This window comes from Tamandua tetradactyla, chromosome 13, assembly GCF_023851605.1.
Source record: "Tamandua tetradactyla isolate mTamTet1 chromosome 13, mTamTet1.pri, whole genome shotgun sequence".
In the NCBI taxonomy this organism is placed as follows: domain Eukaryota; kingdom Metazoa; phylum Chordata; class Mammalia; order Pilosa; family Myrmecophagidae; genus Tamandua; species Tamandua tetradactyla.
In genome coordinates this window covers 94,954,873-94,968,004 of record NC_135339.1, presented here as the reverse complement: position 1 = coordinate 94,968,004, position 13,132 = coordinate 94,954,873, and the positions used below count along the sequence as shown (strand labels likewise).

Sequence of the window (13,132 nt, the reverse complement as noted above, 5' to 3'; positions counted from 1 at the left end):
TGGCATCCCCTTAGCCCCCCCTGGAGCTCACTCTCTGGGCCACCCGCAGCACCCGGTCTTGGGGGTGGTGTACTTCCCTAAGGCTGCAGGGCAGGTGGGGGGCATGGGGTGGCCCTCGAGGCTGCTGCTCATCATGGGAGGGTCCTGGGAACAATCTGAGGGCACCTCCCTCCCCAGGCATGGCAAGGCTGCCTTGCCAAGGCAGGTGGGTGGGTGTTTTCCTGACAGTTGGTCAGCCTGAGCCGATCTGCTGCCCTCGGCCCTGGGTACCCTGTGAGTCTGAGTCCCCGGCGGGCAGGGCAGTGGCTTCTCCCCTCGGTGTCCTGGGCCTGGGCTGTGCCAGCTACCAGACTAGGTGAGTGAATAAGCCTGTCCTGCCTCTCCACAGGCTGTGGCTGCCTTCGTACCCCATCCTGCCCTGTGGAGGTCATGGGAGCTGGGGTCAGGCACAGCACAGGGCCACCAGGGGGGTGAGCCTCTGACCGCAGAGCCTCGGTGGGCCCGTGGCTGCTGCACTGATGTCTGCCTTCTGGGGGGCCCAGACCTTCCTCCAGGCTCTTGCTTCCTTCTCCTCTTCTCCAGGCAATGGGTGGTAGAGACAGAGGTTCCAGGGGATCGGGGTCCAGGGGTCGAGGAAGCCAGGCACATCCAGTGCTGAGTCAGGACCGAGGAGAGGTGACAAAGCAAGATGGTGGAGCCAGGAGAGGTAAAGGATCAGGAGCCAGGGACAGAGGGCCCCTGCCCCGACCAGACCCCAGGATCTGCCAATGGACAGGAGCCAAGGGACAGCATCAGTAGGACCAGGTGGACAGGGCTGGGTCAGAGGCTAGGCTTCCAGAACTATCCTTGCCCACCAGCTCATCAGCTCTTTTGAGGTCCTCTCCCACTGCCACCCCTGGCTGCAGGGGCTCTTGGTTCCCTAAAATGGCCCCGGCAGAGCCAGGGCAGGGTGGCGGGGAGAAGGCGGCCGTGGGCCATGGGCTCCACTCTGCTTCAGTGCATGTGGGAAATGCGTGGATGAGGGCCGCGGTGGAGGGAGGCAACGCACAGAGACGCACCTCCAGGCCTGCTGCCGGCCCTCAGCTGGAACAAGGCTCCCAGTACTGTGGACGAGCGCAGTAGACAAGGGCTTGGATTGCTGTGGTGATGCACCCACAGGGGATTGCATCAGACCCTAAACTGTGAGCAGGAAACACACATAGGGGGAGGCAGGAAAAAACCTCAAAGGCACCCACCAATCAGAAGCAACAAAAATTCACAATAATAGGTGTGTGTGGGGGAATACCTGTCACTTCTGAACACAAAAGGCAAACAGGAAATTAGAAACTAAATTGTAGTATATCAACAAAATAACCATGATACAGATAGTATATTTCAGCTAAAGCACAATTCATAGCAACACTCAAAGACTATAATACTTATATTATAAACAAGAAATGAGGAAGATAACTTAGAGATTTATTCAAGAAGTCTTAAAAAAAGCAATAAATAAATATAGAGAGGATAAGGAAAGACTAAGGTGGAGAACAGAAGTGAATGACTCAGAACTGAGAATACTGATAGAGTCAGTAAATTATTAAAAGCTATCAATAAGGAGATCAACCACTAGCCAACCTAAAGGCAGAGGGGAGGGAAAGCAGGCACCTGCACCCTCCAACCCCGAATCAAAGGCTGGCTGAGCTGCAAGGAAGGCTGTGGGAGGGCCTGTGACAGCAGGTGCCGGGATCTGGGGGCGCAGAGACTCACGAGCCTCCGTGAGAGGACCAGGCTGAAGTCCCTACCCCAGAAAAGGCCCAGGCGGGCAGGAGGGGGTGGCCCCTGCTCCACTCTGAGGCTGGTACCACGGGACATGGGCAGAGGCAGGCCTGGGTCTGACCATCCATCGCTGGCAGTCGGCAGCTGAAGGGCCGACACATCCGAGGGACGGACGGACTCGGCACAGCCGGGGCCACAGCACTGGGGGTGGGGGTGGGGTGGTAGCCCCACAAACCGAGGTTCCAGGCGGTGCACACCCACACAGGCTTCCAGAGCGGAAAGCAATGACAGTAAATTAAGATGTCTCACCCAATTTCGGCAAAGGAACTGAGGAGAGGATGGTAGTGCGAGACTGAAATCAGAAGCCCGGAAGGCTGAACGGAGAAGGCATCTCCAAATGCTGAGCTGCAAGAGGAAGTGAAAAGACAGAGACTCGGGGCCGGAGCCTGGGAGACCAACGTGGGCATGTGAGGGCCTCGGGGGACGGAAAGAGCTTGCCCACCAAGGCCAGAGGAAGGGCTTGCAGGCCTGGGGCCAACAGGGCACCCGCTGCCCGCTCACCACAAATGGGAAATACACGATGGAGTCTCGGAAGAACTCAGCCTATAAATCGGAAATGGGCGGAGCCAAGGCAGACGGCCGAGGTGAGCAGCATGCTGCGTCTGGGAGTCTGCGCACTCAAATGGGTGTCGGGCCCATGGGAGGGGGAGACGGGCACCGAGCACACCTCAACCCAGAGGGTCTTCCTGGAGGAGAGCATCAGAAAAGAGCACATAACTGAGAGCACCTAAGAGCTTGGCCAGGCCAGGCCTTGGGCTGGGAGCAGGATATGGTCACACTCTTGGGAATCATATCCCTGGGAATCACACCCCCTGGGAATAACACCTCCTGGGAATCACACCCCCTGGAAATCACACCTCCTGGGAATAACACCTCCTGGGAATAACACCCCCTGGAAATCACACCTCCCAGGAATCACACCTCCTGGGAATAACACCCCCTGGAAATCACACCTCCTGGGAATCACACCCCCTGGGAATAACACCCCCCGGGAATCACACCCCCTGGAAATCACACCTTCTGGGAATCACACCCCCTGGGAATCACACCCCCTGGGAATCACACCCCCTGGAAATCACACCCCCTGGGAATAACACCCCCTAGGAATCACACCTCCTGGGAATAACACCCCCTGGGAATAACACCTCCCGGGAATCACACCTCCGGGGAATAACACCCCCTGGGAATCACACCTCCTGGGAATCACACCTCCTGGGAATCACACCTCCTGGGAATCACACCCCCTGGAAATCACACCTCCTGGGAATCACATCTCCTGGGAATAACACCCCCTGGGAATCACAGCTCCTGGGAATAACACCCCCTGGGAATCACAGCTCCTGGGAATAACACCCCCTGGGAATCACAGCTCCTGGGAATCACACCTCCTGGGAATCACACCCCCTGGGAATAACACCTCCTGGGAATCACACCTCCCAGGAATCAGACCCCCTGGGAATCACACCCCCTGGGAATAACACCTCCTGGGAATCAGACCTCCTGGGAATCACACCCCCTGGAAATCACACCTCCTGGGAATCACATCTCCTGGGAATAACACCCCCTGGGAATAACACCTCCTGGGAATCACACCTCCTGGGAACCAGATCTCCTGGGAATAACACCTCCCAGGAATAACACCTCCTGGGAATAACACCTCCCAGGAATAACACCCCCTGGGAATCACACCTCCCAGGAATCAGACCTCCTGGGAATAACACCTCCTGGGAATAACACCTCCTGGGAATAACACCCCCTGGGAATAACACCTCCTGGGAATAACACCCCCTGGGAATCACACCTCCCAGGAATCAGACCTCCTGGGAATAACACCTCCTGGGAATCACACCTCCTGGGAATCACACCTCCTGGGAATAACACCTCCTGGAAATCACACCTCCCAGGAATCACACCTCCCGGGAATCACAGCTCCTGGGAATAACACCCCCTGGGAATAACACCTCCCAGGAATCAGACCTCCTGGGAATAACACCCCCTGGGAATAACACCCCCTGGGAATAACACCTCCCAGGAATCAGACCTCCTGGGAATAACACCTCCTGGGAATCATACCTCCTGGGAATAACACCTCCTGGAAATCACACCTCCCAGGAATCACACCTCCTGGGAATCACAGCTCCTGGGAATAACACCTCCTGGGAATAACACCCCCTGGGAATCACACCTCCCAGGAATCACACCTCCTGGGAATCACAGCTCCTGGGAATAACACCTCCTGGGAATAACACCCCCTGGGAATCACACCTCCCAGGAATCACACCTCCTGGGAATCACACCCCCTGGGAATAACACCTCCTGGGAATCACAGCTCCTGGGCATAACACCTCCTGGGAATAACACCCTCTGGGAATCACACCTCCAGGGGATCACAATTTCCAGGAGCCTGGAAGCTTCCAAGTGTCCCTATCAGAGCCTGGAGCTGCCATATAAGAAGTCCAGGTACCCTGTGAGAGAGCTACATGAGGGGCAGTGCAGAGAGAGGCGCAGCCATCCAGCGTCCCAGCTGGACCAACCTTCCACAGACCCGCTGGGCACCTGCAGTATGAGTGCACTGTCTTGAGTTGGCACTGTTTTCCCTCGGGCGGCCGAAGCCCCAACAGATGGCACGTGGTGCAGGAGGACTGCCAGCTCATCTCAGCCAACCCAAAGAACCACGAGAGCTAATAAAGTGATGCCGACTGAAGTCACTGAGCGGTTTGTTACACAGCAGCAGCTAACCAAAACAGGGCGGAGAGAGGTGGTCGATGAGAACACCCCAAAGGCCTCAGCTGGGTGGGGGACAGTAAAAGGAAGGGAAGGATGTGACAGTACTGGGGTGGTGGAGAAGCGGGGAAAATAAGTGACATTCAAATTTCCAAAAATTAATAGGGCAGTATTTGTCTGATTTGTCTGGGCATGCTTATGAACAGAACGGAGAAGTACAGAGATCTTCTGATTAACAACGGGGAAGAGGAAGAGGCGAGAGTGACCCCCTGTTCCAACCTGCGAAACAAGTCAATACCGAGTAAGCCGGAAGGGCTAAAGCCAGGTGCGTCCACTGCCACGAGACAAGCTAATAAACAGAATTTTTCTGTTAGCTGTTTTTCTAAACACAATCTGGCAATCTTTGCCTTTTGCCTGTACACTGTTGTAGGAGAGACAAGTATAGTATTTTTTCTTAAGTTTGAAATGAATGGGATTTGGCATCTGGACAGGGTAAGTGGCAACTAGGAGAGCACGGGACACCCCTGAGGCCCAGAAGGTCCCGCAGGTGGGTGCTGCAGCCGCTTCCCTAGCTGGGGTGCAGCTGTGACTGGCCCACAGCAGGGCCCTCGGGGGGCAGCATGGGCGAGCAGTGCAGCGAGGCCAGGAGCCAACAGGAGGCCTGGACTGGGGGCCTGGCATAGGCAGCTCCTCCCGGCTCGCTGGAGAATGCTGGTGCCTTTGGAGGACACGGGTGCTTGAGAAGGGCAAGCGTGCATCTTGGCGCATCTCATGGTGCAGTGCACGGGACAGGCAAACCCCAAGACCCGGCAGCACAGGTGAGCTGAGCCGAACAGAAGCTGCAACCCAGGCCCAGCAGCCCAGGTCCTGCCTGGGCTACAGTGGTAAAGCTTCTACCTACAGATCTGCTGAACCGAGATAAGACCCCGTCCACCTAGGGGAAAATAACCCCATCTTCAGTCCCAGGCTTTGGACTTTTTTATTCACAATATCTGATATAAAATAAAACACTTATGAGATTAAGTGTGTTATAGGAAAAGGGATACAAAATAGATGAAGAGATGGAGCATTTCAACAGAGAATCAGCATCTATAAAAATAACCAAATAGATATTCTAGACCTAGAAAAGTGCTATATCTGAAAGTAAAATCTCACTGGAAATAAAATTTTATCTTAAAATGTCATTGTGGTTAACATGTTAAAAGATTAGTGGAAAGGGTAGACACCTTGCATGAACAGAATTTCAGCAGAGATGGCAACTATAAAAAAATTTAAATGGAAATTCTAGAAATAAAAACCACATCACAGATGGAGAATCCTTGATGGACTCAGCAGTAAACTTGACGCAGTCGAGGAAAGGAAATTGTGCCTAGTGCATGTTTGTATCTTCTAAGTATTATAGTAGAATTATCTAAATCCCAAATTGCATTCATGTTTTATTCCTGTAACAAAGTCTGATTTTTTTATATGTTTTAAGAAACACCTCATTGGGTGGTTTTAAAAGGCAGGATCAGTGAACTCAAAGCCATGGTATAGGAAGTACTGAAAAGAATAAAGAACAGAAAGGAATAAAGAATGAAAAGAACAAGAGCTAGAGAAACTATGCAGGACACAGTTAAATGGTCTAATAAATGCAAAACCGGAGTTCCAGAAGGAGAGAAGGAAGAGGACATAGCATGCACATACTAGCCAAATAGAGGTAGTGTGCTATAATAATATCAGATAAAATATACTTTAAGGCAAGAAATATAAAGTAAGAGACAGAGAAATATTTTCTGATAAAAGAGTCAATCCAATAATAAGAAAAAAAGTCGTAAATTTGTACGCAACCAATTTTGGGGCAACTAAATTTGTAGGCAACTAATAATATCAAAATACATACAGCAACTATGACATCATGGAATGCATGTATGTGAAGATGTGTCAATAAAAATATTTATGAAAATACACATATACAGCAAATACAGCATCACTGAAAGGAGACGCTCGCCATGCCATGGCCACAGCTGGCGGTTCTGATGCACGCGCCCTCGCCACGCGCAGAACAAGCGTCAACAGCTCCGCAAGGACCGGGCGCTCCAGCAACGCCCTCGTCAACCCGACCCGACATCCAGGGCACCGGATCCAACCACCACGGAACACGTTCTCCTCACGTGCACGGGGAACGTCCACCAAAACGAGGACCACGGCGGGCCGCCAGGACGGCCTCGGCGAGCCGCAGAAGGCTGGGCCCACAGAGAGCACAATTCCTGGTCACGGGCACGACGGCCCTGCGGCTGCCCTCGGCCGCGGCGTGGCGGCTCCTCCCGGCAGAGCCCGGCCAGGGTCCACGGGGCGCCCCGCCCCGCCCCCCATGCCCGTGCGCGGCGTGTGCCCGTGAGCGTCTGCTCTCCTAAGCCGCCAAGTTTGGGGTGATTTGTTGTGTAGCAATAGAAAACGGATACATTCTTCTAGCTTCTTGAATTGTAAGCTTACATTACTGATTTTACACATTTTTCTCCTAAAACACATATTTAAAAGTGATAAACCTACCTCTAAGCATAAATCAAACCCAAATAAAATAGAAGGAAATGTAAAGAGCAGAAATTAGCAAAATTGAAAACATACCCAAAACAGAGAAACTCAACAAAGCCAAAAATTGGTTCTTTGAAAATATTAACAAAATTGATAAATCATAAGATCAGCCAAGAAAAAGAAAATGCATAGTATCAATATCAAGAATGAAAAAGCATTATCAGATTCTAAAGACACTGAAAAATAAGAGAATATTATGAACAACTTTGTTAATAAATTTGACAACTTATATGAAATGAAAACACTCATTGAAAAATATAACTCATCAAAAGTTGATACAAAATGAAACAGAAAATCAAAATAGTCCTACATCTGTTAGAGAATCGAATCAAGGCTATTTCTAAGACCAACCCTCATGTGACTTCCAAGCCCGCACTCCGGGCAGTTGACTACGGCATCGCATCCGGATGTGGGACAGAACGTTCTGTAACGGGCTGGGCTGTCGCAGGGACCTGCCAGGGCAGGGGTGTGCTGAGCTGGACGTCACCGTCCCACGTGCAGGGTGAGTGGTCACCTGGAAGGGTCAAGGCCAAAGCAGAACATTACTGCTGGGCAGAGAAGAGGGCCGGTCCTCACCCAGAGCCCCCTGCTGGCCGCCTTCGCCTCCTGGTCAGAGCGGGAATCGCTGGGACATCTGAGCCAGCAGGAGTCAGCGGACGAGCCTTGTCTTCCTCCATGAACGTGAGTAACAAAGTGCCGCCTGCGTCTGCGGGGAGGGTCTTGAGAGTGGGCAGAGCAGGGGGCAGGCGCTGGCGCCCAGAGGTGCTGTCCACGGGATGGGCAGGCACAGGTGGGAGAAATGACGACATGTGGTTGATTGACAGTGTTCTTTCTTTTAATGCAGCTTAAGTCTTTACAGCCTTGAGAAAAGTCACACCAAATGGCCTGTAAAACAGCAGGCTGTCTGTGAAACACGTTACAAGAGCACAGAATCCCCCTCCACCTTGTAAGGGATAGCACCTGAGAAAAAAAACAAAACACTAAGTTTTTGTGTTTGAAGATGTTTCAGGCTGTACAAGTCCTACTTTGTCCTTAGTATTTGTAAACACGTTCAGATTCTTAATACTTCGTTTCAAAAAATATATTCTGAGGCTGAGATGTGGGTGGGTGAAGCGGAAGGCTCCTAGGTAGAGCTGTGAACTGCTGAGCTCTGCCCAGGCTGGGCCCCAGTTTTAGCTTCATCACTTCATCCTGTAGCCGTCTGGCCTTTTGGGGAAAGAGAAAGGGGGTAAAAGTTAGCCCAGCTCGCGGGCATGGAATGCCCGTCCTCCCTGGCATACATGGGCCCATGGGTGCCCCAGGAGCGTGTCACTGCGGCCAAGCAGGACAGAGCCTCTGGCGGCCCTGCCCACAGCTCTGGGGGACACCCAATCTGAATAAAGGCCAGGCACATGACTGGGTGAGTGGACACTCAGGGACAGGGCTGCTGCAGCACTCCAGGCTGGTGCTGCCCCGAGGTGGCCTGCTGGCCAAACATGGGCCCAGGCACGCTCCCACCTGGCACTCAAACTTGCACCGAGGGGGCAAGCGCATGGGCACAGACACCGAGAGCAGAGGTTTCCATGGAGGCCGAAAGCAGGTTTCCTGTCAAAATCCCATGCTTCCAACCTCACTGCTGGGCTAGCGAAAGGTGAGAACAAGAGGGTGGCGCCTTGGGCCCCAGGTGGGTATGGCTGCCAGCACCAGGCAGGCTCTTCTGGCGAAGGTGGCCAGGGGCCCTCGTTCCAGAGTGCCCTGGCCTCTCCCTCATCCCTGGTCCCCCCACCCCACAGGGCCCTTCTACCACACCCCCAGGGGGGCACCTGGTTCCACTTCTCTAGTGCCCTGCTGGGAGGTGCAGGGAGTCAGCTACCACGCCAGGTGGGCAAGGGGAGCCAGGCTCTAACTTGACCTCATGGAGACTTGCAGCCAATCTCCCTGCGTTTAGTTTCTTGTTCCTGTGGCTTGGGGGTTCAGTGGGATGAATCTTTTTGCTTCTTGTTGGCATCCCTCTCAGCTGGCCCTTATATTTCACCACAAGGTGACCTCTATCTTCCCAAACTAGGCTGGACTCTGTGCCCGAGGATGCAGGCTGTGTGCGTGAGGACGCGGGCCCGTGTGCACGAGGACACAGGCTCTGCATGCACGAGCGCACAGGCTGTGTGCGTGAGGATGCAGGCTCTGCATGCACAAGGACACAGGCTTAGCTGCTGTAACCAGCCCAGACGAAGACAGCTGAAACCAGGTGGGATGGTTTCTAAGAGGGCAGCTCCCAGGGTTGACGACTTGGGCTTCCAGGGATGGCGGTTCTGCCTTCCTTGCCATGTGGCTCTTGCCCTGTGGTCTGGGCTCCAGGTCTGGCCATGGGGCTGGCATTCCAGCCCAGAGAGAATAAATAAGAGCCTGCCCCTCCGCCCCAGGGCGCAGCTCAGCAACCTCATCCTCCTCTGTCCACACCTGTTGCACGCCCTCACTAGTGGCAAGCCACCACGTGGCCTCGGCCTGGCAGCCGTGTCCAGTAAGCTCAGGGCTCCGTTTTGGAAGAGGCGGAACTGCCTTGCTGGTGAGCAGCCGCTCCTGGGGTCTCTAGCCTGAGGAGTTTTGTCATTTTGTTTCTTTTCCTGTTATCTTGGTGGGGTTTCAGCAGAGTGAAGGTTAATATATGTGCAAAACTGACCTCGTTCGTCTGGGAAGGCGAGTTCTTCTTCACACGTCTGGGCTGTCCCCACACAGGAGCCCCTCCCGATATTCAGGGTCCAGGTTGCCTGTCTGCCCCGACCCCTGGCCTGACTCGTGCTCCAGGCCCAGGGCCTGGCCTGACCTGGCCTTCTGCTTGCCTCCTTCCTCCACAGCCAGCTCCCTTGCCCAGGGGCTCTGTGCTCAGGAAGCCCTCACTGTCCCTTCCACCTTATAATGCGCTGTCCAGGGCTCCTCTGTGCACCCACCCTTACTGCACCACAGTTGTGATGAGGGCAAGGGTGAACGCGAAGATGGGAATGTATCACCCCCCTCAGCCATGCCATCGTCCCTTCACCTGGGCTGTCACTCCCTCGCCTGCACCCCGCCCCCCACCTGCACCCCCGCCCCCTTGCCTGCAGCCCACCCCTCGCCTGCACCCCGCCCCCTCGCCTGCACCCCCGCCCCCCGCCCCTTGCCTGCACCATCATCTCCCTCAACAAACTATGCTCCTCAGACATACAAGCTGTGTCATTGACACAGGCCTCCCTCGGGCTGCAGCAGGGCAACTGCCCCTCCCGGGGCATCTCTGCATGCATGGGGCCTGCTCCCTGCTCCAGGTGTGCAGATGACAGGTGACAGATGAACTGTGCTTCCCTTACAGGCAAGGAGCTCCTGGAATCTCCCCATGAGCCCTTTCCAGGACAAGCAGCTCCGCCTCGTGGAGACAGAAGACCTCAAAACTGCAGCCTTGCTCAATCACCCCACGAGGCGCGGGGACTCACATGCAGGCAGATTTGAAATTATCCTCTCACCAACGATGCACAATCTACTAATCACTGAGTGTAGGGAAAACAGGCCCCCTTTTTGGCTAATGGTCCTGTGTGGAGGGCATTAAAAAAGACCACTATCTGAAATGGGCCTCAGAACACTCAAGGCCTTGGAAGTCAAATTTCAGAAAAGCAATTAAGATCATCTCTCTCTCTTTTAAAGGTTGTCAGGCGCGTAGTTGTGGCTGTCCACACATCTGCCCCACAGCCCTTCCTGAGCCCATCTCTGTCCTAGGCCCCTGCACTTGTGTTTCTGATTGTACTGCGCAGAAACACTTCTTAACACAGCCTTGGCGGCTGTCAAACGGAGCCCCATGTTCACATGAAGAAGTTGTTTGTGCCGATTTTGCTTTGCATCTGAAGTCAGAGCCAGTTGTGCTGTACCTGGAGCCTGAGAGACAGAGAGGAGGAAGAGAGGAGGGAAGGAGGAAGAGAGGAGGGGAGGAGGAAGAGAGGAGGGAAGGGGGAAGAGAGGAGGGGAGGGGGAGGAGAAGGAACAGGAGGAGGGGGAGGAGGGGAGAGCTTTCTTCCTCCAGGGCAAGACCTTCGGTGCACAAAGTGCTGTCCCAGGAGTCTCTGCGGTTCTCCAGGGCTGGGCGAGGGGCCGTAGGATGCTGCTCCCTCGCCCTGAGTCGTGGCCTCAAAGCACAGGGTTGCCCTGCGGCTTCCTCGGGGCGGTCTCTCTGAGCGCTGCTCTGGAGCCCGAGGCTGCTGAGAGCAGCCCTCCACGGGAAATCTGCTGTGGGTGTTCATTTTCAACCATGGAAAGAAGGGCCAGCGACGAAAGCACCCTGAGTTCTCAGTGACGCACGGCCCCACAGCCGCACAGTGTCTAAACGCAGGCTTTGGGCCCAGGGCCCACCACCAGCACGGTGACCTTGGGCCAGTCTCAGCATCTCCTCCAGGCTCGGCTTCCTGCCCCAGGAAATGGAGGAGCTGTGACCTTCCCGACAAGGTTGTTGGAACGTCAACGAGAGAAACCTCCTCCTAGGTCCGACCCTCCTCGCTGAGTGCCCCTGCTTCCCGCGGTGGGTGGTCCCCAGGCTGCCCTTTGCGGCCCAGCCCCCACCTCTGGGAGGGGCCCTCAGGGCACAGAGGAACCTCCGGGTCTCGGGTTTCCAGATGACTTGGAGCCCTGGGAGCTTGGGGTGTCCAGGGCAAGGCTGTACCCAGAAACTGCAGGTCTTGAGAAGCATGGTGGGCTCTTAGAGGGGCAGGAGACCCCTCCTCAGTGAAGGTTAAGAAGTGTCAGAGCAGAGGGTCTCCCCAGCTGCCCAGCCTGGGCCCCAGGGAAGAGGGGGACGCCAAACAGGACCTCTGCCCCTTGCCCCACAGTGGTACCACCTGCCTTGGGGGTCCACAGGAGCCTCGGCCCTGGGAGAGCCTGGGGTGGGGGGGAGGCAGACTTGCTGGATCCCAGGACCAGGCTTTCATGCAGCACTGGCCAGGTGGGCTGACGGCACCTTTGGAGAGGCTGTCTCCCCTGACCCTGAACTCCCCTGGGAGCCCAGGACACTGAGTGCACATGCAGGCTGCACCCAGAGCTGCGTGCGCACGAGGCAGACGGTCAGCGGCCAGGTGAGAAGACAGTGAGCACCCGCGTCTTCCAGGTGAGAGTCCAGGTGAGCTGTCAGTGAACCTCTCAGAGAAGAGGCTTCCTACACAGAATCTTGGATTCGCCCCAAAGATCCACCTTCCAGGCCCAGGCCCAGCCCATCTGCCACACCCACCCCTGCCCTGGCCCTGCCCCTGGACACAGCCACACCTACCCGGTCTCAGCCTTGCCCACATCCACCCCAGCCACGCCCCTGGCCGCTGCCTGCGGCCCTGTGCTGCGCCCTGGCGGGGCCTCTGCTGGGCTGTGATTGGGGTTCGGTCATTCAGAGGCACAGGGTTGCGGGCCCCCCGCCTTAGGGTCGTGTTCCGAGGAGGCGAGGGCCTGCCCTCTGGGTTTAGGCAGACCCTTACCAGCCAAGCCCACGACTTACAACCTCCAGATCCCGCGCGGCCTGCTGAGCCTCCTCCAGCGGCGCAGCACCAGCCCTTTTCCTTCTCTCGTGCATGTGCTGTATGTGCTGCTTTATCCTGTCTTCTAAATCCCCCTCTGGGAAGGTGCTGGAAAACAGAGAGCAGTCAAGAAAAAGGGTCCCCTTTGTGCTCCTCACAGCTGTACTCCAGGGTGCAGAGGGAAGTCCCCTCTCTTCTCTGGACTGCGGGCCTCCAGGGACCCCCCGAGACTCCCCGAGACTCCAACGTCCCCACCACAGGTATCGGGGCTTGTCCTCATGGACTTAGAAGCGCTAAAGTAAACATGCTGATCTAAAATACATCCACGTGAAACCTCACACCTTCAGGACTTCACTTTTGTTCCACATGAAGAACAGCATGTCTTGTTTTCATGTGAAACACATGATTTTAGTAAGTCCTTAAACAGAGGAACAGAAATGATTTCAGATGGAGTGCTGCAGACATATTTGCCCTGTTGGCCTCGGGCTCGGGGCCCTGGGATCGATCCTCTCGGGTGTTTTTGCTCG

General features: G+C 55.1%; 1 protein-coding gene across 1 annotated transcript in view; it reads right to left on the bottom strand.

Annotated features, from left to right (window-relative positions):
- Positions 1-7,930: 7,930 nt before the first annotated feature.
- Positions 7,931-13,132, bottom strand: part of LRRC27 (leucine rich repeat containing 27) — a 40,282-nt gene continuing 35,080 nt past the window's right edge. The window contains exons 11-12 of the mRNA XM_077126431.1: positions 12,587-12,713; positions 7,931-8,319 (exon numbers count right to left, since the gene is read on the bottom strand). Coding sequence (XP_076982546.1) covers positions 8,173-8,319; positions 12,587-12,713 — 274 coding nt within the window. The 3' untranslated portion in view covers positions 7,931-8,172. The remainder of the gene's footprint in view (positions 8,320-12,586; positions 12,714-13,132) is intronic.